At 48.0% G+C, this 23,787-nt stretch overlaps 4 protein-coding genes across 9 annotated transcripts; 2 read left to right on the top strand and 2 right to left on the bottom strand.

The window, feature by feature from the left end:
- The first annotated feature begins 12,022 nt into the window (after nt 1–12,022).
- Nucleotides 12,023–14,908, top strand: LOC9638377 (protein EXECUTER 2, chloroplastic). 2 transcript variants are annotated; one of them, XM_002976747.2, is made up of 10 exons: nt 12,023–12,689; nt 12,761–12,877; nt 12,931–12,996; nt 13,060–13,166; nt 13,210–13,291; nt 13,346–13,993; nt 14,056–14,355; nt 14,413–14,487; nt 14,547–14,639; nt 14,693–14,908. In XM_002976747.2, the coding sequence occupies exons 1-10, from the start codon at nt 12,138–12,140 to the stop codon at nt 14,801–14,803; spliced, it is 2,151 nt and encodes a 716-aa protein (XP_002976793.2). In that variant the 5' UTR covers nt 12,023–12,137; the 3' UTR covers nt 14,804–14,908. The 2 variants fall into 2 exon arrangements, with proteins under 2 accessions (XP_002976793.2, XP_024537659.1); XM_024681891.1 differs by having other exon boundaries at nt 14,696–14,908.
- Nucleotides 14,825–16,695, bottom strand: LOC9649788 (transport and Golgi organization protein 6 homolog). 4 transcript variants are annotated; one of them, XM_002976874.2, is made up of 4 exons: nt 16,031–16,695; nt 15,332–15,975; nt 15,100–15,275; nt 14,825–15,039 (listed from the first exon to the last, which is right to left on the bottom strand). In XM_002976874.2, the coding sequence occupies exons 1-3, from the start codon at nt 16,688–16,690 to the stop codon at nt 15,104–15,106; spliced, it is 1,476 nt and encodes a 491-aa protein (XP_002976920.1). In that variant the 5' UTR covers nt 16,691–16,695; the 3' UTR covers nt 14,825–15,039; nt 15,100–15,103. The 4 variants fall into 4 exon arrangements, with proteins under 4 accessions (XP_002976920.1, XP_024537664.1, XP_024537662.1 ...); XM_024681896.1 differs by having other exon boundaries at nt 14,825–15,042; nt 15,103–15,284; XM_024681894.1 differs by having other exon boundaries at nt 15,100–15,284.
- Nucleotides 16,696–16,935: 240 nt separating this feature from the next.
- Nucleotides 16,936–19,909, top strand: LOC9638378 (probable beta-1,4-xylosyltransferase IRX14). Of its 2 annotated transcripts, XM_024681893.1 has the most exons (3): nt 16,940–18,135; nt 18,666–19,316; nt 19,380–19,909. In XM_024681893.1, exons 1-3 carry the CDS (start codon nt 17,261–17,263, stop codon nt 19,636–19,638), a joined length of 1,785 nt encoding a protein of 594 aa, XP_024537661.1. In that variant the 5' UTR covers nt 16,940–17,260; the 3' UTR covers nt 19,639–19,909. The 2 variants fall into 2 exon arrangements, with proteins under 2 accessions (XP_024537660.1, XP_024537661.1); XM_024681892.1 differs by having other exon boundaries at nt 16,936–18,135; nt 18,666–19,909.
- On the bottom strand, nt 19,810–23,322 carry LOC9649789 (auxin response factor 16). Its single transcript, XM_024681890.1, has 5 exons — nt 23,233–23,322; nt 21,866–23,143; nt 20,796–21,805; nt 20,530–20,723; nt 19,810–20,460 (listed from the first exon to the last, which is right to left on the bottom strand). The coding sequence occupies exons 2-4, from the start codon at nt 23,054–23,056 to the stop codon at nt 20,666–20,668; spliced, it is 2,259 nt and encodes a 752-aa protein (XP_024537658.1). The 5' UTR covers nt 23,057–23,143; nt 23,233–23,322; the 3' UTR covers nt 19,810–20,460; nt 20,530–20,665.
- Nucleotides 23,323–23,787: the final 465 nt, after the last annotated feature.

A 23,787-nucleotide genomic window follows, 5' to 3' on the forward strand; every position in this document is an offset into this window, starting at 1 on the left:
GCTTGGGTTCGAGTCCCAAATCACTAGGGCGTGGTGATGGTTTGGAATATGAGGACACTCATATTTCGGTGGTCATAGACTCTCAATGGGGAGACTGGTTTGGGCACACCGCCAAGCAAGGGATGCCTCGGAGTCGTGATGCACGGTTAGATTGCTTAGTGTGAAAGCTCAGCATATCTAACTTGAACGTTTTGGTGCAAGTGGCACCAAGGTCGTGGTGAGTGAGATGGGGACACCTAATCTCAGTTGCTATGAACCCTTGGCCGTAAGGGCTGGCTTGGGTGCACCGCCAAGTGTGGGGGATGCCCCCGGGGTTATAGTCAACAATTTGGAGGGCTAGAAGACCAAGTACCTCTTGGCAACTCTGTTAAGGTGCCAAGGTGAGATCACTAGGTGATCTTATGGCCAGATAAGGACAAGGTCCTTGGTTGGCTAAGGAATGAAGTTCCTGGTTCAAAATGTTGAAATTGAACTGTTTAAGGTGGTGTGGCTTGGTCGTGATGACCAAGTGGGAAGAGCACCTAAGGGAAATATACTATGTCCGTGAGATGGCATAGTGAGTCTGAGGAAAGTAGTCTTTATAAAAGACCCATGGGAGGGTCACGAAGTTGGGCCGTGGATAGAGCCCATAGCAGAAGATGCTAAAGAGACGTACTAGGGGTGAACATCCTCCGGACTTGGCAAAGAAGAGTCTTTGCTATGGAACCGAAATAATACCTCAAGGAGGGAGGTAGAGATTCGATGTTGCTTGGTGCAACAATCAACGGATAGGAGCAAAAGATGAGTGGCCAAGATAGGGCTGTGGAATCCCTTGGGGGGAATCCAAGTGACAAAGTTAGGCGAGGAACACTAATGTGTTGGACGCTAACAAGTTGCGGGAAAGGAAGTGTGTTTCCAAGGAGGGATTCCGAAATGCTCCGGTTTGGCGAAAGTGGAAGCTCCAAAGGAGGGAGCGGTAAGGTAGCCAAATGATAGGGCCATGAACAGCCCTAGCACAAAGTATGATAACTGGAACTTTGGCACGAAATAGAAGAGAGGATGATGGTGCCCTCGAGTAAAGAACTTCCTAGGATGGGAAGTGGAGTTGCACAAAAGGTGCAAGGCAAGGTGTCGGAGACACCTAGGAAATTGACTCCAAGAAGTCAAAATTCAAAGTTCCAAAGTGCAAAGGTTATATCGATGGAAATTGAGACTACTCGAGAAGGAGTAGTGGGATTGACTTAGAGAAGGGTCTCTAAGAGGTTTAGCGAGAACTAAACCAATAAAAGGAGAGAACCACTATATGTGGTCCAATCAGTCTCTAAGTTGGAGAGACTACCCTTCTTAGAGGATATGCAAAAGGCATGGTGAGCCTTCAATGTCCAACCATTGACGAATATGGAGAAGGCATGGTGAGCCTTCAATGTCACACCATTGACAAATATTGGCTACTCGCTAAGGATGGAAATGGTAACACATGCGGGTGTTACTTTATAAAATGGTTCACCGTTCGATGAGGACATCGAACTTCGTCTATGGGTGGTGGAGTTGTGAGACACAAAATCCCTAGGCCCCAAAGTGGAGCCGGAAGGGCGCCACATGGTAGTGGTCGAAGCGAGAGCCAAACGAGCGTAACACGTTTGGACCAAAAGCTCCGACTTGAAAAGTCAAGAGCGGGAGTGGAACTCCCAACGAAGTGCTCGAGGAACGAGCACGAAGCGAGCAAAAGGCGAGGCTCCAAAAAGGGACCCAAAAGGACCAACACATGACACGTGGGAGTGTCCGAGATGGAGTCCGAAGTGGAGTCCGAGGTGGACCCGAGTTGGAGTCCGAAGTGGAGTCCGAGATGGACCCGAGATGGACCCGAAATGGAGTCCGAAATGGAGTCCGAGATGGACCCGAGATGGACCCGAGATGGAGTCCGAGATAGAGTCCGAGATGGAGTCCGAGATGAACCCGAGATGGAGTCCGAGATGGACCCGAGATGGACCCAAAATGGAGTCCGAGATGGAGTCCGAGATGGACCCGAAATGGAGTCCGAGATGGAGTCCGAGATGGACCCGAGATGGAGTCCGAGATGGAGTCCGAGATGGACCCGAGATGGACCCGAGATGGAGTCCGAGATGGAGTCCGAGATGGAGTCCGAGATGGAGTCCGAAGTCGAGACCGAGACCGAGACCGAGACCGAGACCGAGACCGAGACCGAGATCGGGACCGAGACCGAAACCGAGGCCGAGGCCGAGACTGAGCCCGAGCCCGAGTCCGAGTCCGAATTCAAATCCGAGTCCGAGTCCGAGTCCGAGTCCGAGTCCGGAGCCTGAGAGGGTGAAAGCCCAAAGCGTTCGTCTCCCAGACACTGGGGGGTTTGGTGAGCTCCAAAAGTATAGTAGGGGGAGGACTGCAGTGGAGCCAGTTTGGCCAGGAAAGGCCAATTTGGCCCAGGAAGGCCAGACCCAGTGTTGGGTGATGAACTGACCACTGGGAAGTCCAAGACTAGAGTGAATACGGACCGACAAGCGGGGTAGCTTGGTGAAGTGTTCAAGAGCCGGCTCTAGTTCCCCCGGGAGATCGACTGGCCGATGCTCCCAGTCCAAGTGTGGGTGGCACTACCTACTTGGATACCAGGCGTGGCTCAACGGAACCTCGCTCTAAGCCCATGGCTAGAGCACCCAAAGGCGATAGGTGGGGAGAGTACCCAGGTGGCTCGCGTAAGGCCACGGTGTTCCGAAATGTCGTCCCAAAGGCCCAGATTGTGGAAAGGAAGAGGAGCAGTCCTCTGGGGTAGTGACCAAGGACACAGTCGTGTGGTGAGGAAGTCCCAGAGGACCGTGGGACTTAGTGGTCGAGCCTATGGGCCTCGATCCAGTGGCAGTGTTGGCAAACACGGCCAGGGGCAGAAAGGGACTTGGTAGGAATTGACAAAGGGACTTTGGGGAAGGCGATTCCCCAGGTCTGTGGGCATCCTAAGGATGCTAAGGAGTGGATCTAGGATGACCCCTCGTAGACAGATGGCCCAGTCTTGGAGAGATGGGATGGTGATGCAAGTGGTATTGGACCATTTGCGCAGCAAAGGTGAATGGGCATGGCCTTAGCGTAACGGGCCGAGATGTCAGTGGTACCTTTGGGTGTCGGTCATGGGATCGGACACGTGGAGCACTTGGACCAAGTGCAAAGGTTGAGTGGCATGGATGCCACTCTCAGGGCTAGCAAGCCCCAAGTCCTGAATGGGACTTATGGAGGTTGTGAATGAGACTCCTCCAAGTGGTCGAAGGTGTGGTTAAGTGACTAAAGTAGAATGGAAAAATTAGTCGCTTACACTACAGCCCCCTTGGGAGACACACGCTTTGGGTTTTCACCCCTCAACCTGTATTAGTACTCAGACTTGGTCTTGGACTTGATCTCGGACTCAAGCTCGAACCCGACCTCCGACTCGGTCTCGGACTCAATATCAGACCTGACCTCAAACCTGATCTTGGACTCGGTCTCGGACTTGATCTCGGACCTGATCTCTTGGACTCGATCTTAGACTTGGTCCTATCCGATGAACTCTTTATCATTCCAGTTGTGCTTTGGGGGATCCTTTAACTTACGACACCTCAAGGAGTTGGTTCCTTACAACTTCACCACCCATAAAAGAAGTTCGATGCCCACATCAAATGTCTCTTTTTTAATCCTACGACTTGTTGACCATGTCTCTGGAGGCATCCCCCCACTTAGCGGTGTGCCTAAATTAGCCTCTCCAGCCAAGAGCCCACGACAATGGAATATAAGTGTCCCTATACCCCTCACGTCACCACGCCCTAGTATGGGGTTGGGACTTGAACCTAGCCTTGCTTCACTAGGGGGTTAGGACTTGAACCTAACCTCTGTAGAATACGTCTACGGATTTGATATCCCCGCAAGGAATCGGGTGTAGCTCCCTACACCTAGTCGACCTAGCAAACCCATGCTAATTAGTTTACCTTTGGCATGCCTTTGGGTCCCAACATATGCCATTGCTCAACTTCACAAATTGATACTTTTAATTGAATTTTGCATAAGTACATAGAGTTCTGCTTTGTAAAAATTCCTCCACTAGATCTCACAGGTTCACTAGGTTCTCCTCCGGTTCCCATGTTGCTTTATAGTGTGGAAATCTTTTCCACTTCACATAGAACTCCCTCACCTCATGTCCTTGTCACTTACTCTTGCGCGGATTGAGGATGGCCTCAACTTTGTATTCCTCTTCCCTTTGGATAACTTCAGGTAAAGGTCTCACTTGGTCCTTGCAAAGCGGATCCTCAAAGTACGGCTTGAGTAAGGTCACATGGAACACTAGGTGCATCTTCCCCATCTCTCAAGGAAGTCAGAAGCAATATGCCACTTTATCAATTCGTGCCTCAATCTCATAAGATCCCGCAAACCTGCTTAAGGAACTCAAGAATAGTTCATTTCCAAGAATACATGCATTTTTACCTTTGGGTCAACTTCTAGCTAATCCCACTTGGTAACCTTAGGTTCTTGGTATTCAACCACACCTTCTCCCCAGGTTGGAACTCTACATCCCGGTGCTTCTGGTTCATATACTTGGTTTGCCTTTGTTGAGCTCATTCCAAGGAATCCCTCACTAGATTCCAAATGTTGAGTCTTTTCACCGTGAATGTCTCCACCACAGATAACTCTCCATGATACTCGGCCACGCTAAGTTCCACAAGACCTTCAATGGCTCACCCACTGATGACTTCCCATAGACTCACCCCAATACCAAACTTGATTTAATACCCAATACCTATCTGTGGGTGATAGGTTGTACTGAATTTCCACTTAATGCAATACTGTTCTAGGAGAATTCTCCAGAACCTACTAGTGAAGATCTTATTTCGATTTGATAAAATCTCTTTTGGTCTTCCCCGCACTCGAACCACTTGCTTGAAGAAAAATTTCACCACACCTTCTACATTCACTTCCGTTGTGGTGGGTATGAAATGTGCCATCTTTGAAAATTGGTCCACCACCACAAATATCGCATCAAACCCCTCACTTGGGGGAAGTCCTGTGATGAAGTCCATCGTAAGACATTTCCATGGACGATCTAAAATTGGGATGCTTTGTAACAAACCCCCACTAGCCTTAGTCATGACTTTGACCTGCTGATATGTTGGACATGTCTTTACATAATTTTGGCCATATCTGGCTAGTGATACTTCCTCTTAAGTAAGCCCATCATCTTGGGCACTCCGCTGTATCCCACAAAAGGTTCGTCATGACACTCTTCTAAGGCTACCTTCCTTAGTTCCCCTTCTGGAACGTACATCCTTGTTTGTTTATAATAGATGAGTCTATTGCATTTCGCATAATCTATTTTCTCTTCTGTTGGCAACTCACCTTTCTAGTGAGCTTCTTGTGTCTCTTGATTCCTCAGCAACACTTCTTGTGCTAGACCATCATTCTTATATGTTGTTTGCACATCATCCCAAAATATTGCTGTTGTGCTAGATGTTGCCAATTTCAAGCTTGCCTTTCGACTTAGAGCATCAGAGCATCAACATCAGAGCATGATGTTGCTCTTCCCAGGTTTATATAGAATCTTACAATCAAATTCGGCCAAAGCATTGGCCCACCGACCTTGTTTCCCTCTTAGATCAGGCTACAATAAGAAGTGTTTCATTGCCATATTATCCGTGGAAACTTTGAAGTGACTCCTAAGGTAGTGTCACCACTCCTTGAGCACCTTGACCACCGCAAATAATTCCTTTTTGTGGGTAAGCCACTTTCTTTGAGCCTTGTCTAACTTCTTTGAGAAGAATGCCACTGGGTGGTTGTTTTGTTTCAAAACTGCACCTAACACAAAGTCTGAAGCATCCGTTTCTACCTCAAAGTCCTTACCAAAGTCTGGTAATACCAACACGGGAGTCTTCCTCAACTTCCTTTTAAGGTGGATAAATGTAACATCGCATTCCGCTATTCATACCATCTTCCCGTTACCCATTTGGTTTGATAAAGGCAAGGTTACTCTTAAATAGTGTTTGATAAACTTTTGGTAGTAGTTGTATAGCCCCAAAAACGCCCTCAACTCATATACATTTGATAGTCGCTCCCATTTCTGGATCGCTTGAACCTTCTTAGGATCCACTTTGAGCCCGTCCTTGCCCACCACATGCCCGAGAAATTTTATCTTTTGTTGAGCAAAGTCACATTTGCTCTCTTCAGCATACAACTTGTGTTCCCTTAGTTTCTCAAACACATTTGTCAAGTGTTCAATATGCTCCTTTAGCGTTTCGCTATAGATCAAGATGTCATCAATATAAATGACCACAAATTGATCCAATTAAGGTATAAAGATGTGGTTGATCAATGCCGAAAACGTTGCCGGCACATTGCACAGCCCAAAGGGCATCACCAGAAACTCAAAGCTCCTATACCTTGTCCAACAAACTGTCTTCTCAACATCTTCCTCTGCTACATTGATTTGGTAGTATCCTGACCTTAAGTCAATCCTCAAGAAGTATTTTGCCTTTCCCAACTTATCGAATAGGCTTCAATCCTTGGCAAAGGGTACTTGTTCTTCTTTGTTTACTTGTTGAACAACTGATAATCTATGCACATGCGTATAGATCCATCTTTCTTTTTCACAAATAATACTGGTGTCCCATACGGCGACTTGTTCAACCTAATATACACTTTGTCCACCAACTCTTTTAGTTGGCGCTTGAGCTCCTCGAGTTTCTTTTTGTTCAAACGATAGGGTGGATGAACCATCGCCTTAGCACCCTCGACCAGTTAAATCTTATGTTCTATCGATCGTGCAAGGGGCATACGCCGGTAACTCCTCCAGCATGGTATCTTCAAATTGGTCCAACACTCGCTAGATCACTAAAGGTATTTCTTTCGTTCCTGTCTTTTTGTCATTCTTCACCGAGAGTAAGCATAAAAATGCTACCTTGGTTCCTTTAGTGAGTTGTCCTCTTATGGACATTAAGTTTAAGCAGGAGTCCTTGGCCTTACATTACCCTACGTTTAGATCCTGGGCCTCCAACCTGGATTGTTCTCCCCGGGCATTCGCTAGTACTACAAAGTTCCTACCTTGTTCATGCAGAGCTACTACGAACCAATTGAACCAATCCATCTTGAAGATTACGTTAAATCTCACTATGTCCAACACGGTGAAATCCATGTTTACTTTCCATGTCCCTACTTCGACTCTTGCTTGTCGAAGTACCTCATCGGTGCTTTGGCCACCTTGAACAAACTCCCTAGTCCTTGGTTCACCCAGCTATTGCACCGTTAGTCCAGCTTGCTGGACTATGTCTGCAGCCACAAAATTATCTGAAGCACCTGTGTCAATAAGGATTTTAACAAAACTACTTCTGAGCTTCCTTTGGAGGGCTATTAGATGTCGCGAACAACTCTCTACCAAAGTTGCTTGTGTAATGAGTAACTTTGAGCTAGGGACTTGATCATGTACCTTAGTTTAGATTTTACCCGACTTAATAGCTATATTGGCTTTGGCCTTCTTCAAGTAGGGACATTCCCTTGAAAAGTGTCCCACTTCACCGTAATTGAAGCATATGTTATTTCCCATGCTACTAGCTAACTTGACTTTCTTATCTGTGGGTTTGTCTCTTTTCACTTGACTCCCCTACGTACTTACTCACTGGCCACCAAATCTTCCTTTTCAAAACCCCAAGGACTCATTCTTAAAGAAACTCTTCATAAATTTCCTTTTTCCATATGTTTTCATTTGTTTGACCCCTTTACTAAATGTGGACCCCAACCCCATCGTGTTCCCCTTTCGCATGTTATCATTGAAATGCACCTTAATAGCTGCATCTAACGCTTCCTTATAGTTAGTCGGGTTTCAATGGATCACTTCACCACGAGCCTAGATTTGCAAGCCTGATATGAAGGCATGGAATGCATCCATATCACCCATATCCATGACAAATATCCTCTTTGCTATAAACCCATTCACATACTCTTGAATGATTCTGGTCTGCTTCAGCCTACTCAACTCATCCTTTAGGTGCAGAGTAGCATTTAGAAGAATGTAGGTCGAATCCTCACCTTCATCATTTCCCAAGTGGCCATTAGTCCTTCATTGGCTTCTGTCATTCTCTACCAAGACTTGGCATTATCTGCCAAGTATGGTTTTGCACATGAGACCTTCTCCAAGCTCAATAACCGCAATGCTCGGAAGTAATCCTCCATATCATAAAACTAATCCTCCACTACTTTATAGTTATTCACTCTCTTGAAGACCGGTGGGGGCTTTGGTTTGTACTTGGGAATTGCTTGAGGGATTGATTCCACTTCATTTTGTTCGACCTTGTTTGGTTCTGCCTCAGTCCCTGCCGAAGGGTCTGCACCTTCTGCACTGTTAGGATTTGTAGTCTTTTCCTTTTTCTTCCATTTCTCGTTACAATTTAGCTTACATACAAAAGTCTCTAACAGGGTATTGGTTTGTGCCAATTGTTCTTCTAGAACGTCCAATCGAACCTTGGACGACTAAACCTCACCACCAGACTCCTATTTGAAAGTTTCCTCACTGGAGTCCTTCTCATGTAAGGATTCCTCATCCATAGCCTCTTGTTCAACTAGAGGCTCCGCCTTGGTTGGTTTACGCCTTACCTTTGCCATCTCCAAGCAATCTGCCTCTATCCTTCACTAAAATTGAAGAAAAAGCTTTAATACCAAATTGTAAGTCATAAATTTTTCCTTTCTAATTTGTCAGCTTACCTCATCTATCTGACTAACACTTCCTTGGACTTAGCTAAATTCCCTTGCTAAGGTTCTTGCCTATGGTACTAGCTCGTACTTAGTTTCAACTACTCACTACACGAGCAACAAAGTGTTACCCATCCATCCACAAATTCCCAATCTCTCCCAATACCCTTCCCCGGGTTAGATTGGACTTAAGGTTTGGCTACTAAGCACACCAAGCCTCAAGATTCCTAGCATCCCTTGGTACCACAAGACTTGATCATAAGACCCTCTAAATCCCAAGCCTTGAGTGCAACACTTGCAAAAGGACGCGGCGGGGGGGGGGGGGCAAACCATGGCCTAACAGCCCGGTATAGGTACCCCTACTCCCCCACCAGCACCACCCAAGTCCATGCTCACTCCCACCCAAGGCCCCTTAGCCCTAATCTCAACTTCAAGTCAGTTTGGAAGCACCACTGGAAAGTTCTTTCAAGACTAATTCCTAGACCTCACTATCCCTACTATACTTTTGAAATCCCTTGTAGCAACCTTGGGAGACACACACTTTGGGCTTTCACCCCTCGACCTGTATTAGTATTTAGACTCGGTCTCGAACTCAATCTTAGACTCAATTGTAAACTCTTGAGTTTAGACTTCCTGGGAGGTCACCCAACGCAGTACTATTTAAACCCAAGGACAATTAACCCCAAATATCCCATGACCCTTAACCAATTAAAAAAGGGGGTGCACTTTTGTTTATGGGCTCTTTCTCTTTATATTTAAACCCCATGGATTGTCTCTTGAGTTATTCCCTTTAGTTGCTTACATCGATCTCAGACCCAACTTCGGACTCAGTCTCGGACTCGATCTCAGACCCGACATCAGACCTGATCTCAGACTCGACCTCGGACTTGACCTCGGACTCGGTCTTGGACCCGATCTCGGATCTCAGACTTTGTCTCGAACTCAGTCTCGAACTCAGTTTTGAACTCAGTCTCGGAGTCGGCCTCGGACTCGATCCCAGACTCTATCTCGAACTAGGTCTTAGAGTTAGTCTTGGACTCGATCTCAGACTCGGTCCCATCCGATGAACTCTTTATCATTCCGATCATGCTTTCGGGGATTCTTTAGCTTACGACACCTCGAGGAGTTGATTCTTTACAATTGGTAGAATGGCTTACTCGGTCCTTCAAATGGATAATCATAAAGTATGTGAACTATTAACATTCAGATTGAGATGGTTATTTGCTATTTGGTATGTATATATCATATAGGTATAAAGTTCTATAATATTCTTTTGTAAGTTTCTAAATTTAGATTTTCTAGAAAGTCATCCAACCCAATACTATTCAAACTTAAAGACACTTAATCATCCCAAGACCTTTACCCAATTAGAAAAAAGAGTGCACTCTTGTTCATAGGCACTTTTTCTATATATTTAAACCTTTATTGATTGTTTTCTTAAATCATTCTTTTTAATTGCTTACAATTTATCACACTTTCCTATAAGTTCATGCCCTCATGAATAGAAGCTGAGAATTATAACTCTTTCGAGAGCTTCACTTGCTTGACACCCTACCCCTCGGGTTGAGCACAGTTATAGCAAATTAAATTTGTCAAATATCAATCTTAAAATGTGGTATGATTCCCTTAGTTAATTAATAGAGTTGGACTTGAAACAGCTCTGATATCAAATGTAAACTTTTGAATTTAGAGTTTTTAAAAGGTCACCTAACCCAATACTACTTAAACCCTATTTAATTAAGTACAGATGCTAAACCAAATTTTGTAATATTTGGACAATAAAGGATTTTATTTGAACAAACATTGTTCAAAGTAAGGATACTTAACCTCAACTATTCCAAAATTTTTACCCGATTGAAAAAAAAGGTGCATTTTTTTCATGGACCTTTTCTTTTATATTTAAACCCTTATAGATTATCTCTTAAATCATTCTTTTTAGTTTTTTAAATCTTCCACTTATTTGAGTAAAGTTTGCTGAACACTTGGGCCATATATAAGTAGGACAATAATGGTCTTACAACTCCTATCATCATCCATCTGCAAAATACAAAGTGGATGATTTAATATTAATTTGTTTTCATAATCTTATGGTACATGGTTTGTATAAAGGGTTCCTTGCTAAGTAAAAGGGATTGTATTGAATGTTGTGGCAAGTTGAATTGCAAATTTATGAGGTTTAACATAACGTCCAATAGGCCAATCCTTTAGAAATTATAACGACTGAAATGTTTTATACAAAAGGATAAGAAACAACTAATATTATTTATAGATCCACTAATGCCTCTTTATAATATTTCATCAGATCCTGACCTATCCACCAAAGGATCTTGCTTGTTTTCCATCTTTTCTGAGAGGATGGGATGATAGAAAGTCTAAATATATAATTATAATGCCATATATTAATATTAGCATAATGGAATTTTAATAGCTATCGGATTGGTTTCAATTTATACAACTTACTCCTATACATAAATTAGGGTTTTTTGGCTAATTGATATGCACATTTTTATATTCCCTTTCCATATTCTATGCACTCATATATCTATATTTTGTTTTTTATTATCAAGTTTTAAATTTTATATTTTAAATATTTCATAATTTTAAACATTATAAATAATATAATTACTATTAGATACTATATTTTATATAATTTTCTCAATATAATTTTAAATATATTAAGGTTTAGCTAGAGTGCTAGCAAAAAAATATTTATTAGTATAATATTTTTTTATATGAATATATATTACTTAAAATTTATTTTAAAATTAAATGTTTTATTTTCAGAACTTATTTCATTTAAATTTTAGTTCAATCTCAACCTGAAATAAATTTTTATAAAGAATATATTGTAAAAAATTTGTAATAAGAATGTAATGTTTTAAAAATTATATATATATAATATAATTAAAATTATATAAAATTATAAATTATAAATTATAAATTATAAAATTATATATTTATATATTTTTATTTTTATTTATTTATTTATATATATATTTATTTATATATTTATTTATTTATTTATATATATATATTATTTATATTTATATATATTTATATAAAATTAAAATTATATAAAATTATAAATTATAAAATTATTTATAAAATTATATATATATAATGTCTTAGGCGATTTCCCAATAAGATATTACAAAGAATATCTTATCGGGAAATCGCCTAAGACATTAGATATATATATCTAACAAAAATATATTATAAGAAATGTGAAACATAAGGTCGTGGGATCGAAACCTGTCTCAACCAATTTATATCTCGATGGTATATTCTTTGTAATATCTTATCGGGAAATCGCCTAAGACATCATAGCCTGTGTGTGAGTACGTGCGTGTGTATGGCGAACGTATGAGTGTGGATTCTAGGGTTTCTCCAAATCGACTGGGATTTGAGGATTCCTTCCGCTGCCTTAGGGCTCCAGAAGCGCAGCGCTTTGGCGCATGGCGGCCGTGGCGCAGGCTCCCTCCAGCTCCAGCAGGGGCATCGGCGTCGGGAGCACGGCGGGATTTGGCATCGGCGCACAGCATTTCCAGCGATCGTCGTCGGCAGCCGGCGCTCCCAAAGGTAGCAGCAGCACGGGTCTGGTTTGCTCCCACAAGGGGCATTTGTCGCCCTTGTGCGAGTCCCCGCGGCAGCATGCTAGGGTATGGCCTCGGAGTGGGAGATTTCTGGGCGATGGGGTGAATTGCCGCTGCAAGAGCGAGGATTTCGATGAACAGCAGCCTTCTTCTACTGGGGATGGCGAGGCGGCAAATGCCGATGCATGGGACAGGAGGATTGAGTCTGCTCTAGCGGGGATCAGAGCCCCGCTGCTGAGCATGCTTAGCATCGCTGGGAAGAAGTTCCAGCAGTATTTATTGAAGCCGCGAAGCCTCACAACTTTGGAGGTTGTGGAAGACGTCCAACTTGTCAAGGAGGAGACCGAATGGGATCGTTGGCAGTCGTTCTTCCACGAGGTTGAGGAGCAGGAAAATCTTTTGTCTGTACTAAAGGTACGTTTTGTTCGTTTTTTTCTTTTCCTTTTTTTTCTTGTTTCTTATCGTGGCAATTGTCGTTCATGCAGTTTGATTTGGAGGAAGCAGTTGAAGAGGAAGATTACAGTGAAGCTACTAGGATAAGAAACGAAATGCTAGATATTAGAAGGAGGGACACTCTTGGCCAACTCATGGGTGATTTGAAGGTAGAAGCCTTTTCGTTTCTTCGATTTACTTGAACGGGGTTTTTACGATCCAGACTGCGTTGGAAGAAGAACGCTACGAGGATGCGGCTAGAATTCGGGATGAAACTGATGCTGGACTGGTTTGTAGTTTCCCTCTTTTGTTTTTTGTTTTTCTTGTGTTACAAATGAGGAAGTGCTTGTAGGTGGGATGGTGGGCTGGAGCGGCAGAAGAGGGTAACGATCCATTTGGCCGCATTATCAATATCACTTCTTCGCAAGGGAGGCTTGTTGCTAGGGGTTACAGTGCTAGGTAAAGACTCATACTCACTTCACTAGACTCATTTGTAGTTCAGGCAGCTTGTGACAGCAGCGCCGGGCGTGCCTCTCTTTGAAGTGTTCTTCAAGAAGGATGATGACAATGGTTACCAAAGCCAGGTACTAGTTTTGTAGCGTTTTTCTCAACTTCGCTGACGCATCGTTTTATCCCAGGCTGTATATCTGCAACGAGAAAGGACTGGGGCCGACACGACAGCAACTGGATCTGAAAACAGCGGTGAGAAGAATGAAGATGGCGAAGGGGATGACAAGGTGTCAGACGATCTCAAGTCAGATGAAAAAGACTCTCTCGACGAGGGCTTGAACAGGATTCTTGCTTTTCTGAAAGGAAGAATGCCGGATGTGAAGCTTCGAGTCTTTCAAGCCACGGAGCCGGATAAAGTAGAGAAAGACTTGCCCAAGATTGGCGATCAGCTCAAATCGTCAGAGGACAACAAAAAAGAAGAGGAACTGGGATCTTCAGACGATGGGAAATCCCCTTTGGAAAACCAGCTACAGGAGAAGCAAGGCAAGAATGCAGTGACCGCAGAAGAGCTTGTTGAGATGAGCGTCAGATTGCTCATCGGGCGGCTGATGCAAAATGTTCCAGAAGACAAAGTACCGGTTCTTCCAGTCAGGATACCCGCGAAGATCGTGAACAAGGAGAGAGACAGTTTCGTCTTTCACATCGAAGACCTTTTGGAAGAGAAGATCTCTACGACTGACGCGATGTCGTCTTGGAGACTTGCCGTAACAGCGCAGCCGTCCGAGTTGACGTCCGAGCATGCCAGCAAGGTGTTGTCTCAAGCCTTGCCAGTGAAGGTGACTTTGCTCTCGTTTTCTAACAGCTTCTAGCATCCTAACGCAGGTTTTTTGCTTTCTAGGTGTCTAAGGAAGTGGCAGACATTATCCGGCTTGCTGTCAATTACGCACAACGCCGGCGTGGTCTAGCTAAAACCACAGCTTTCCAGCGCATCCGCCTAGCAAAGTCTACTGCCGACCCTTTCAACGCATTGTATGTCGGCACTTTGGCACCTTACAGCTCCCAGGTGATTCAACTCAGACAGAAATACGGGAATTGGCAAGAAGATGACAAGAGCAACATCGACAGCGACGAATTCGAGTTCACTGAGTACGTGGAGGCGGTGAAACTGGTGGGAGATCTTCACGTTCCAGCCGGACAGGTACGTTGTTTTCTTCATCTCCTTTTTCTTAACTTCAATCACTTCAAAATCGTGTAGGTGATCTTCCGAGCTAAGACTGGTAGAGGTTCTCGGCTTCCACACCGTGGCGTGTACCCCGACGAGCTTGGAGTGGTCAGTTTTGCGTAGTTCCAATCTTATCGATGTTTCTAAGCCCCGCTACTGATACTCAGGTGGCCAGATTCAAAGGCCGGGGGAAAGTGGCCGAGCCAGGCTTCAAGAACCCGCATTGGATCGATGGCGAGTTGCTACTCTTGGATGGAAAGGTAAAGCAAGCAGAGCTGTTGCAAGTAAATCGTGTTTCATGTCATTCTTGCAGCAGGGCGTTGGTTTCTTGAATGGAGCTCAGCTGTGCTTTGTCTACTCGGTTCCAGGCCAGCCTTTTCTCATCCTGTTCAGGAGAGCTATGATCGAAGAGAACAGCTTGTGAAAGAGGAGGAGAGAGCTGCAGTTTTGAAAATGATCCTTGTATTTAAAAGGCACTTTCATCACCTATTTGTTTTTGTCAATGCTGGATCATCCAATACGCACCTTTGATGGCCTCTCTTACATTTGGACAACTAGTATAAGAGAACAAAAATCATACCAGGCTAGGAACAAAGCTTGAAACATTGGACCACCAGCATTTAGAGTTGAAATGATCCTCGTATTTAATCGAAGAGCTTTCTGCTGGTCCATTAAAAAAACCTAGCATGAGAACTTGTGTAAGATATAAAAAATCCATACCACGTTAGGAACAAAGCTTGAAACTTTGGACCACATCTCTGCAAACTTCCACCAGCATTTGGTTATCTTCGTGCTCCAAATCGCCTTCCAACTCGGCGATTTTACTCGATGCCCGCTCCACCAGACCATCGGCCAGTGCCGGATTTTCAGCTTCCATCACCAGCTCCAACAGATGCCTGGAACCGCTACAAACCAAATCAGTCCGTGCGAAGAAAGCCGACAAGTTACTCACCGCCCGGGGCTCTTCGAAACGCTGGTCGAGAGATCAATGCCCGCATCAGACCACTGCCAGCAGCAACTCCTCACCGAAAACTCCACGATGTAGCTCCAGCAAACGGCCAAACAGTGGCCGGGAGGTTGCGTCAAGTGTACCAGAACCAAGTCTCCAACCGCGGCTCTCAGCCGGTCCCGATCGCTTAAAGCCGCAGAAGGATTCGGTTTGCCATCACCCAGCACCAACCGATGGAGCAACAGCAGGCGAGGAGTGACCGCTTTGGTTTTGCGAACGATCATCTCGCGAACACCCCTGTCTCCTGCCGTGGCGATGGCGCTTAGCTTGAACAAACTCTGGACTGCCTGCCCTTCCAGCTTAGAGTCCAGCTGAAGCAATGGTTCCACCAAAGGATCCACCACGAAGTCCTCCACAGCCCCCGGCTTGCGTCGAGCAATGGCACACACCATCGCAATGGACGTGTGATACATGTTGCTGACTGCTCGAGCGGCCGACTCGCCAGCATCACTGGAGTTCGTTGTTGGCAGGGAGATGATCTCGAGGACTTGCGAGCAAACGCTGCTGTAGTACTTGTCGGGATTGCCGACGAACTTTGGGCACTTTGCGAGATGAGTGGCTACTCTCTTCTGGACGGAGACGTCACCCTGGAAGCTTTTGATCAAGGCTTTGCATCGATCGGGACTTGAGAAGTAGTAATACCTGTGCTGCATTGCCGACCAGCCTTTCCAGCACCGCCGCTACGCCACCTTGACGCATGACAAGCCTGGACAGAATTTTTCCTGCGTGAGCCTCCAGCCATGGCGGTGGAGAGTTCTCTTTGGCCAGCAATATCATCAGAGCCTCGACTGCATGAGCCACTGGTAAAGCCTCGACGAGAGAATGGATCTTTCCAGACGTCGCAGCTTCGTCGTCACTGTTGTGACTTATCTGGAAAATCCCTGCCCACAAATCTGGAAGATGGTGCGAGAGAACGATCTCTCGCAGCTCACCGCCCTCTGAATCCACCACAAGCTCCCAAAGAAGCTCCACGGATTTGTCCAATGCATCGAAACCTTTTTCAAGTTCTTTGATCTCATCTTCCCTGTGCGGATCGATCTCGGACGCTGCTGCCGCGGCGCCAGCGATCGCGGAAGGATTTCTAAACCTCTTCCGGAGAGGAATCCCAACGCCAGGACTCAAATGCGGGTACACGCACCGCCGGACTAGAATTTCCATCACGGCCATCACTGCTTGACGATCCCCACCCCCAAGACTGGAATGCCGCAGCCTACGAACAAAATCTAGAGCTTGCCTCGGATCGACACACTCGCCCGACGAAGAGATTGGAAGGCGCTGCCACTGGCGCCCATCGCCCGCCATGGAAGGTAATGGAAGAGCCCTAAAAACCCTAAACCCTAGTTGTTAGTCGGCACAAATCTGGCGGGACCCAACACGGTTGAGATGTCCCAAACGGACGGCTGCGATTACCGGGATTTGTAATTTAAACGCCGACACCTTACCGCACAGAAAGTTCTACCCACCGGCCACATCGTGGCGGAAACCGCCAGGTGCCAGTACCTCTACGTTGCCCCGCCCTGGTGACCGGTGGCTCCGGGCACCCTCTCTCTGGTGAACGCGGCCAAGGAGAGAAAAGAGAGAATGCCTGGCATTGATCGCGGCCTCCCCGGTCCTAGGCGCCACCGATCGATTGATCCGCGCAGCAATCCACACATCCCTTCCCTCTCGCGAGCGCGCTCTCCTCCTACTCCCAATTCTCCGCGGCTGATCGATTGATGCCGCCATTGCCCGCCAGGCATCCGCGAGCGCCGAGATCGATCGCGAAATATCGGGTAAGAGCACAGAATCCCCAAGAATCCAGTGGTCGTCGAGCACAGTGGCTACCTCGCGATATTTAGGGTTCTTGAATCCGCGAGGAGGACCAAGGATGGAATGCAGGAGGAGCTGGTAAATCATGTGCGCACGCGGCGATCTCAGCAGCACACGAGGAAGAAGATCATGAAATCCGGCAGCGCAGCCGCCGGTGGTGTCCTCCATCCAGTCCTGCGGAGATCCCTCACCAACGCCGCCTCCACTCCGCGCAAGAGCAGCGGCAGCAGCAGCCCGGAGCGCGGCGGCGGCGGCGGCGTTCTCATCGGCCCGGGGCCGCTCATCCGCCTCTGCCTCCACGCCGTGGCCTGCATTGCCAGCCTCGTCATCGGCTTTCGATTCTCGCGCGAGACGCTGCTGGTGCTCGTCATCAAGCAGCCCGAGCTCGCGATTCTCAAGGCGCCACAGCAGCATGTCCAGCAGCAGCCCCGCGAGCTCATCGACGTGGGGATCAAATTCCCATATGTGGAGCCCGGCCTTGGAGTCCGGGATGGAGTCCGAGATGGCGGAGGTCGGCTACCCGAGGCGAGGACCAAGAGCGGCCGCGTCCACGTTGGTCGCCACGAGATTCTCATCCGGCCATGGCCACACCCCGACTCCGCGGAGATTTACCGAGCCCACGCGCTGCTGGAGAGGGTCCAGGTGGAGCAGCAGAGCTTGTATGGGCCCAAGGAGAGGAAGACGGTGATAGCGATCACGCCAACTTTCGCCAGGACTTTCCAGGCGATCCATCTCTTGGGTGTCATGCACACGCTGCGAGCGGCTCCTGGGCCGGTGATCTGGATTGTTGTCGAGGCTGGCGGGCGATCGAACGAGACGGCTTCTATTCTCGCTTCCTCGAGGCTGGAGTTTGTGCACCTGGGGGTGAAGGACGCGATGCCTGTGGCGTGGGAGCAGCGGCGGAGAATGGAGACGAGGCTCCGGATCGAAGGATTGAGGTACTTTTTCTCTCCACCTTTTTTTTTTTCTTTCGTAAGCATTTTTTTCTTTTCATCTTCTTCTTCTTCATGTGCATTATTCGTCTTTGTGCTGAGGTTTACGTGACAATTTTTGTTGTTCTTCTTGCTCTGCTCGAGACAAATTCCTTCTTCATGTGCATTGATCTTTGAGTAAGTCGTTCGTGTTCGTGCTTGAATTTCTCGAGAGTTCTTCCATGTGCATTAAGTTTTTTATTTTTATTTTCTTGTCCCACAACTGCTGAGAATGAAATGCTTCCTGCTTGGCGTAAGTGACAAGCAACAGTGAGCCCGAGTGGGTATAATGCAGCCGTGAGTCGTTGCTGTTGCTTCAAGGTCGTGGGTCATTGATTGATCGACACAGAACGATTATTTGGTGCACTGGAGTGCTTTTCCACGTGAGTTTGTGTGTCATTTTCCCCGAACATCCATCCGATCATTCTTAAGCACTGCTGACTAAACAGATCCTAACACTCTTTTCACTTGGCTTGCTTTTTGTTTCCTTTCCGCAGTCACGTGAGACGCGAGAAGCTCGACGGCCTGATCCTGTTCACCGACGACAGTAACGTGCACAGCCTCCAGCTCTTTGACGAAATCCAAAAGGTGAAATGGATCGGAGCTTTGTCAGTTGGACTTTTAGAAACCGGGTCAGGAGCAACGGAGACGGCGAGCTCGATGGTAGCAGCAGCATCATCCGCAAAACCGAGATTGCCAGTCCAAGGCCCGGCTTGCAACGAGACATGTCACGTAGTTGGCTGGCACGTACTCCGGCCGTCTCCAGTCGATGGAGAGGACGACTCCTCGTCCTCGTTCACGGACGTTGCCGGGGGCTTGACGGACGTGGCAACGCACCTCGAGTGGTCGGGCTTTGTCATCAACTCGAGAGCAGTGTGGGACGAGGCTGAGAGCGAGAACGAGGAGGAAGAAGCATCATCATCAACGATGGAAGACGAGCAACAAGAAGAAGACGCAGAGAGAGCCTCGACAAGGAGGAAGCCCGAGTGGATCAACGAGTGGAAGGAATGGATAAGCGAGGACAGTGGAAGCCCGCTGAGGCTGGCGAAGGACCAGGGATTCATCGAGGCTCTCGGCAACTGCGGGCGAGAGGTGATGCTGTGGTGGATCCGGGTGGAAGCCCGAGCCGATAGCCGATATCCTCCCAGGCAAGTTGCTCTATGCCCGACTCGGGGATACCATATATACCAGCTAACGCGTTTACCACACAGGTGGTCTTTAACTTCGCCACTGGAGATCACTGTCCCGGCACAGCGCACGCCGTGGCCCGAGTTTGTGGAGACTGAATCCACAGGAGGCGCGGGATCGGCGAGCCGGAAGATGGATCCGTCAGAGAAGCGTGCTCGATCCAAGGCTGCGCGTCGAGCGAAGAGACAAAGAGACTCCAAAGTAGGAGTCGATGGTGGTGGTGGTGGCGGTGGCGGCGGTGGTGGCGGCGGTGGTGGCGGCGGTCATCAGAAACTTTCATAAAGTAATAAAAAACGAGGTACCGTGTCTCTTTCTCTCTCAAATTCTTTTGTACTATCGCGTAATAAGCGGAGATCGCCACCGAGGTTTTGCTTTTCTTCTTTTTTTTTTTTTTTTGTCTTTGGTTTTGTTTTGTTCTTCCAGTCAGTGTATATAAAAAAAATTCTTAGAAATCTCTGTTCTTCCACCAGCTGGAGAAGCTAGCTATCTTCTTTTACAAAAACGCTTTGATTCTCTCTATAATCTTCCACCAGCTGGAGAGAGAACACAGGGACACACACACATCTCCTCTCTTTGGAGTTTTCTTCCTTGTTTTGTTCTTCCGCCAGCAGCTAGAGATAGATAGAGCGATGATCGTCGGTAGATCCTTCGAGATGGAAAAGAAAACCGGCAATCTCTGTTCTTCCATCGATCGATTAACTCGGAATGGTTGTCTTGTCTCATCTCGTTCTCGCTGGAGCTGCCAAGTGATTTCCCAGTCTCTCTCCTTCCTCCATACCAAACGACAAGACTAGTACCGCCGAACCATCCCCCCTTTCCTCTCAATTCCTCCATCTTTCTTTCCCTCGAGGGATCTAAAAACCATCTCACTCTTTGTCAATTCTCTCCTCTCATTCTTCCTTTCTCTTCCCCAAATCCAAACAATCACGCCTCCTCTTTCTTTCCTCCTAAGATCCAAAACCATCACTCTCCCTGTCTCCCTGCTACTAAATGCCGGGAATCGCTACGCGCATTAAGTCTCTAAAAGTTGACCCACCTCCTCTTTCGTTTTGAGGCGTCACTGCTTTTGCCGCTTGCCAGTCCCCTTCTTCATCCACTTGCTACCTTTAGAAAACCCAATCCAAACACACGATTAATCACCAAAACCGGGAAAAGGCTCGACAAAGCTCTTACCACCACAAAACAAGTCATCGCCGCCCTCTACATTTACACTCTCGCGGTGGACAGAATATAAACGATGGCCGCTTTTGCCGCCTCTCATCCTGTTAAAAACACGTACACAGCTCCCAGAGTATACTCATACCGGAAGCTACGAATCCTGCGTGTCGGCCAGGATCGTCAGCCTCCTCACCGACTTCACAAAATTCCTGCGTCGGACCAAAAGCCACGAGGCACAGATGAGCACAAGCTATGAAAAATGGAAAGCGTCCAAAGCTTACGCGTAAGGCTCGCCGCCAGTGTGAATCGTGGATCCCTCCGAGTCCTTGTAGACAACACGGCCGGAGATCTTCGCCATATCGACGCAAAACACCGTGGCCAGCTGCTTGTAGAGCTCGTCGTAGGAGCCAAACGACGACAAGTCGAGCGTCCGCTTAACGTCCCCGCTCTCCATAAACACCCTGCACTGCGATGATTCCTCGTCGCTGCTGCTGCCTTCGAGCCTGTCCTTCTTCTCCCACGATAAAACGCTGGCTTGCTTCTTTAACCACTTCGAGCCGCCAACGTCACCGCCGTGCCCAGACTCCCCGTTCTCCTGCAGAAGAACGTTTTGCTGGACAGCGTCGTTATGGCTATCCCCCGACGAGCTCGCGCTGGGCTGCTGAGAAGGCACGTTGTGCCTAGACGTTGCCTCGGAGGAGCTCCCAGCCGAGTTTTGCTGCTCTTGCACTCTCGCCGTCTCGATCTTCTTCCCAAATAGCAAAAATGTCCCCTGCTTGTTGCAGGAGCTCTCTGTGCAGCTGACACCCGAATCGTTCTGAGAGCCGTTGCATAGCACCGTTGTTACAAGAGTCCGCTGCTCTCCACCACCGCTACCTCCTTGCGGAAACACGTTGCCTAGTCTAAGATCTGTAGCACCATAACCCAGCGTGGCTGCAACAGGGATGTCCTGGGCTTGGTACCTGTTCTCCAACAAGCCAGAGTGAATTCGAGTTGGCTGACACTCCGAGAATGTGAGCCCGTAAAGCCTCTCATGCCTGGCTCCCTGCATGCCTGCAGGAACATCATCTGAAAGACCATGCCAAGGATTTGCCTGCCCCAAGACACCGTTGGCAAATGTTGTCGTCGGCAATCCCGAAAAGCTTTGACCCTCGGGTGCGGGGGTCTGCCGAAACTTCTTCCGCGGCAGTGAAAACGGTGGAAGCTGCATGGGCAGAGTTGACACCAGCTCCACTTGCCACGGGCTTACACGACTCACGCCTTGCAGAAGATCAGGCTCGTCCCAAGCCACCTGTACATCCGGATGAAGTTAAAATCGATAACAAAACAAAAAAAAAAGACTGAACAGTACCTGAAGTACACGCCACGGCGAGCTCGGCCAGAGTATTGGATCCGCGGCTTGAACAGCAGATATAGTCCCCATGAACCAGCTGATTCGTGAAGAGTCTTCGGTCTCAAACGCCATCTTGAACCTCATTCCAGCGTACCATCCGTGACTCAGAGCCGCCCTCACAGTTTGAGCCCGGACACAAAACTCCGCCGTGCTAGCTCTCGGATAGTAGACAACCTCGAACGCCTTGCCAGATGCCGCAAGCGTGGCCGCGTCCAGGACCGACTTAGCTGTGACTTTGGCCCGGTTCCGAGTAAAACTTCCACCACCATTACCACCACCACCGCCAGCAGATCTCGAGGATCCATTCTCTCCCATCAGAGTCCCGTCCGAGAGACCAGTGTCCATCGGTGGCCGCAATTCCCAGCGGGAACTCGAGCGGCTGCTGGCCGAGTGCCACAGCAAAGCATCCGCATTTCCGCTGCCGCCACCCCTCATCGAGCGACGAACACCCACGCAGAGCTCCCCGGAATTGGATCGTAGAAAGACAATCGCGTCCCCGGCAACAAGCTTCTTGTGGTTGACGAAAGTACTCCACCCAGTGGTGAGGAGATGGCGTCGAGGAGTACCCCTGTAAATGTGCCGGAACTTCCACACCTCGCCATGGACGTCCTTGGCGAGCACGGTCTGGACGGGGGGATCCACCGAGTAGTCTAGTCGGGGAAAGATCGTCTCGGCACAGTAGCGGGGGACCGAGAAGCCGCCGCCGTTGTTGGCATCGCTCTGGGTGAGAGTCTTGGCGAAAGAAGCCGGCTTCTCTGGCGATGGCGATAGCGCTGCTGCTCGATCGTTGTCCTCGTCGCTGCCGCTCTCGGGATGTAGTCTCAAGCTCGCGAACACCTCGTCCGTCTCCTTGTCCGCCAAGAACTTGACCGAGAGAACCCGGCATGGAACCGTGCCGGCGGGGCCGAGCGCGCGAGGAAAATCTGGCGACGACGCCGCTTGCTCGGCGTGGCCTTGCGGAAAATAGATGATCTTGGAGCCGACGGTCGGGAGCTGGACCATGCTTCCGGCGCACGCCTGCCATAGCTGCTGATCCAGATGCTTCTCCTCTCCACCTCCTCGGATTTCTTCACGATCTCGTGTTCCTCGACCTTTCCCCAGATCGCTGGCATCCCGGCTGCTCATCGGCCCCGGGCTCTGTCCCGGCATTCTACCGCCGGGAGATCGGAATGCTGCGGTAGGGCTCCAAATATTGCCGGAGATCGCCACAATCGCCAAATTCCCCTCGATCGCAGCCTGCAAGCCGGAAATTCCTCAGTGAAATCTCGCGATTCCAATGCCGCTGGAAAGAAGCGCGCAAGAACAAGAAGGAGAATCCCCTTTACCGGTAATGCAGCTGCCGCCTTGGCCGCGGGGAGCTCCGCTTGGCGCCAACGCTCGCGCCTCGCTCAAACCCTAAAATCCCACCAAGACAGCTCCATAGCCACGAACACTCTGACAAAGAAAGAAAGAAAGGGGGAAGGAGCTTGCAGTGTTGGAGGAAGGGGAGGTGTACCGGCGCCACCGGTTGCCGTGCGTGGCGACCGGCTGGTGGCGGTGGCTGGGCGGTCTGGTCCGAATGTCCAACAAAAGTAGGACGAGGACGAATATACCGATCGCTGATGCTAATTATAATTGCACGACAAGTATCTCTGTGCATCGCATTAGTCTAAGTGCCTCTTAATTTTAATCGCGATTCGCGAGATAAGAAGAGAGAGGCGCATCACAAGTGCGCGCTTAGCTTTGCCCGCTTTGTTGGCTTGTTCTTTTTTGCTTTGCGTTTGCATGGCTCCACCACCTTTCTTTTACTCGCGAACATTGATACTTATGTCGTGTTGGACCTCACCTATGGCATGATTTGTTGCGGCTCCAGTCTGGGAATATAGAGTTTTCTTACAATT

This window comes from Selaginella moellendorffii, unplaced genomic scaffold (assembly GCF_000143415.4).
Source record: "Selaginella moellendorffii unplaced genomic scaffold, v1.0 SELMOscaffold_32, whole genome shotgun sequence".
In the NCBI taxonomy this organism is placed as follows: domain Eukaryota; kingdom Viridiplantae; phylum Streptophyta; class Lycopodiopsida; order Selaginellales; family Selaginellaceae; genus Selaginella; species Selaginella moellendorffii.

Excerpts from the sequence above, each read along its gene's own strand:
- LOC9638377 (XM_002976747.2), top strand. The coding sequence starts at position 12,138 with ATGGCGGCCGTGGCGCAGGCTCCCTCCAGCTCCAGCAGGGGCATCGGC. Across the intron at positions 12,690-12,760 it reads ATCTTTTGTCTGTACTAAAG|TTTGATTTGGAGGAAGCAGT; the intron begins GTACGTTTTGTT and ends TCGTTCATGCAG. Across the intron at positions 14,488-14,546 it reads ACCCCGACGAGCTTGGAGTG|GTGGCCAGATTCAAAGGCCG; the intron begins GTCAGTTTTGCG and ends ACTGATACTCAG.
- LOC9649788 (XM_024681896.1), bottom strand. The coding sequence starts at position 16,690 with ATGGCGGGCGATGGGCGCCAGTGGCAGCGCCTTCCAATCTCTTCGTCG. Across the intron at positions 15,976-16,030 it reads TGGTCGGCAATGCAGCACAG|GGTGACGTCTCCGTCCAGAA; the intron begins GTATTACTACTT and ends AAAAGCTTCCAG. Across the intron at positions 15,285-15,331 it reads GTTTCGAAGAGCCCCGGGCG|CGGTTCCAGGCATCTGTTGG; the intron begins GTGAGTAACTTG and ends TTTGGTTTGTAG.
- LOC9638378 (XM_024681892.1), top strand. The coding sequence starts at position 17,261 with ATGCAGGAGGAGCTGGTAAATCATGTGCGCACGCGGCGATCTCAGCAG. Across the intron at positions 18,136-18,665 it reads CTCCGGATCGAAGGATTGAG|TCACGTGAGACGCGAGAAGC; the intron begins GTACTTTTTCTC and ends TCCTTTCCGCAG.
- LOC9649789 (XM_024681890.1), bottom strand. The coding sequence starts at position 23,056 with ATGCCGGGACAGAGCCCGGGGCCGATGAGCAGCCGGGATGCCAGCGAT. Across the intron at positions 21,806-21,865 it reads CGCCGTGGCGTGTACTTCAG|GTGGCTTGGGACGAGCCTGA; the intron begins GTACTGTTCAGT and ends CCGGATGTACAG. Across the intron at positions 20,724-20,795 it reads ACTGGCGGCGAGCCTTACGC|GAATTTTGTGAAGTCGGTGA; the intron begins GTAAGCTTTGGA and ends GGTCCGACGCAG.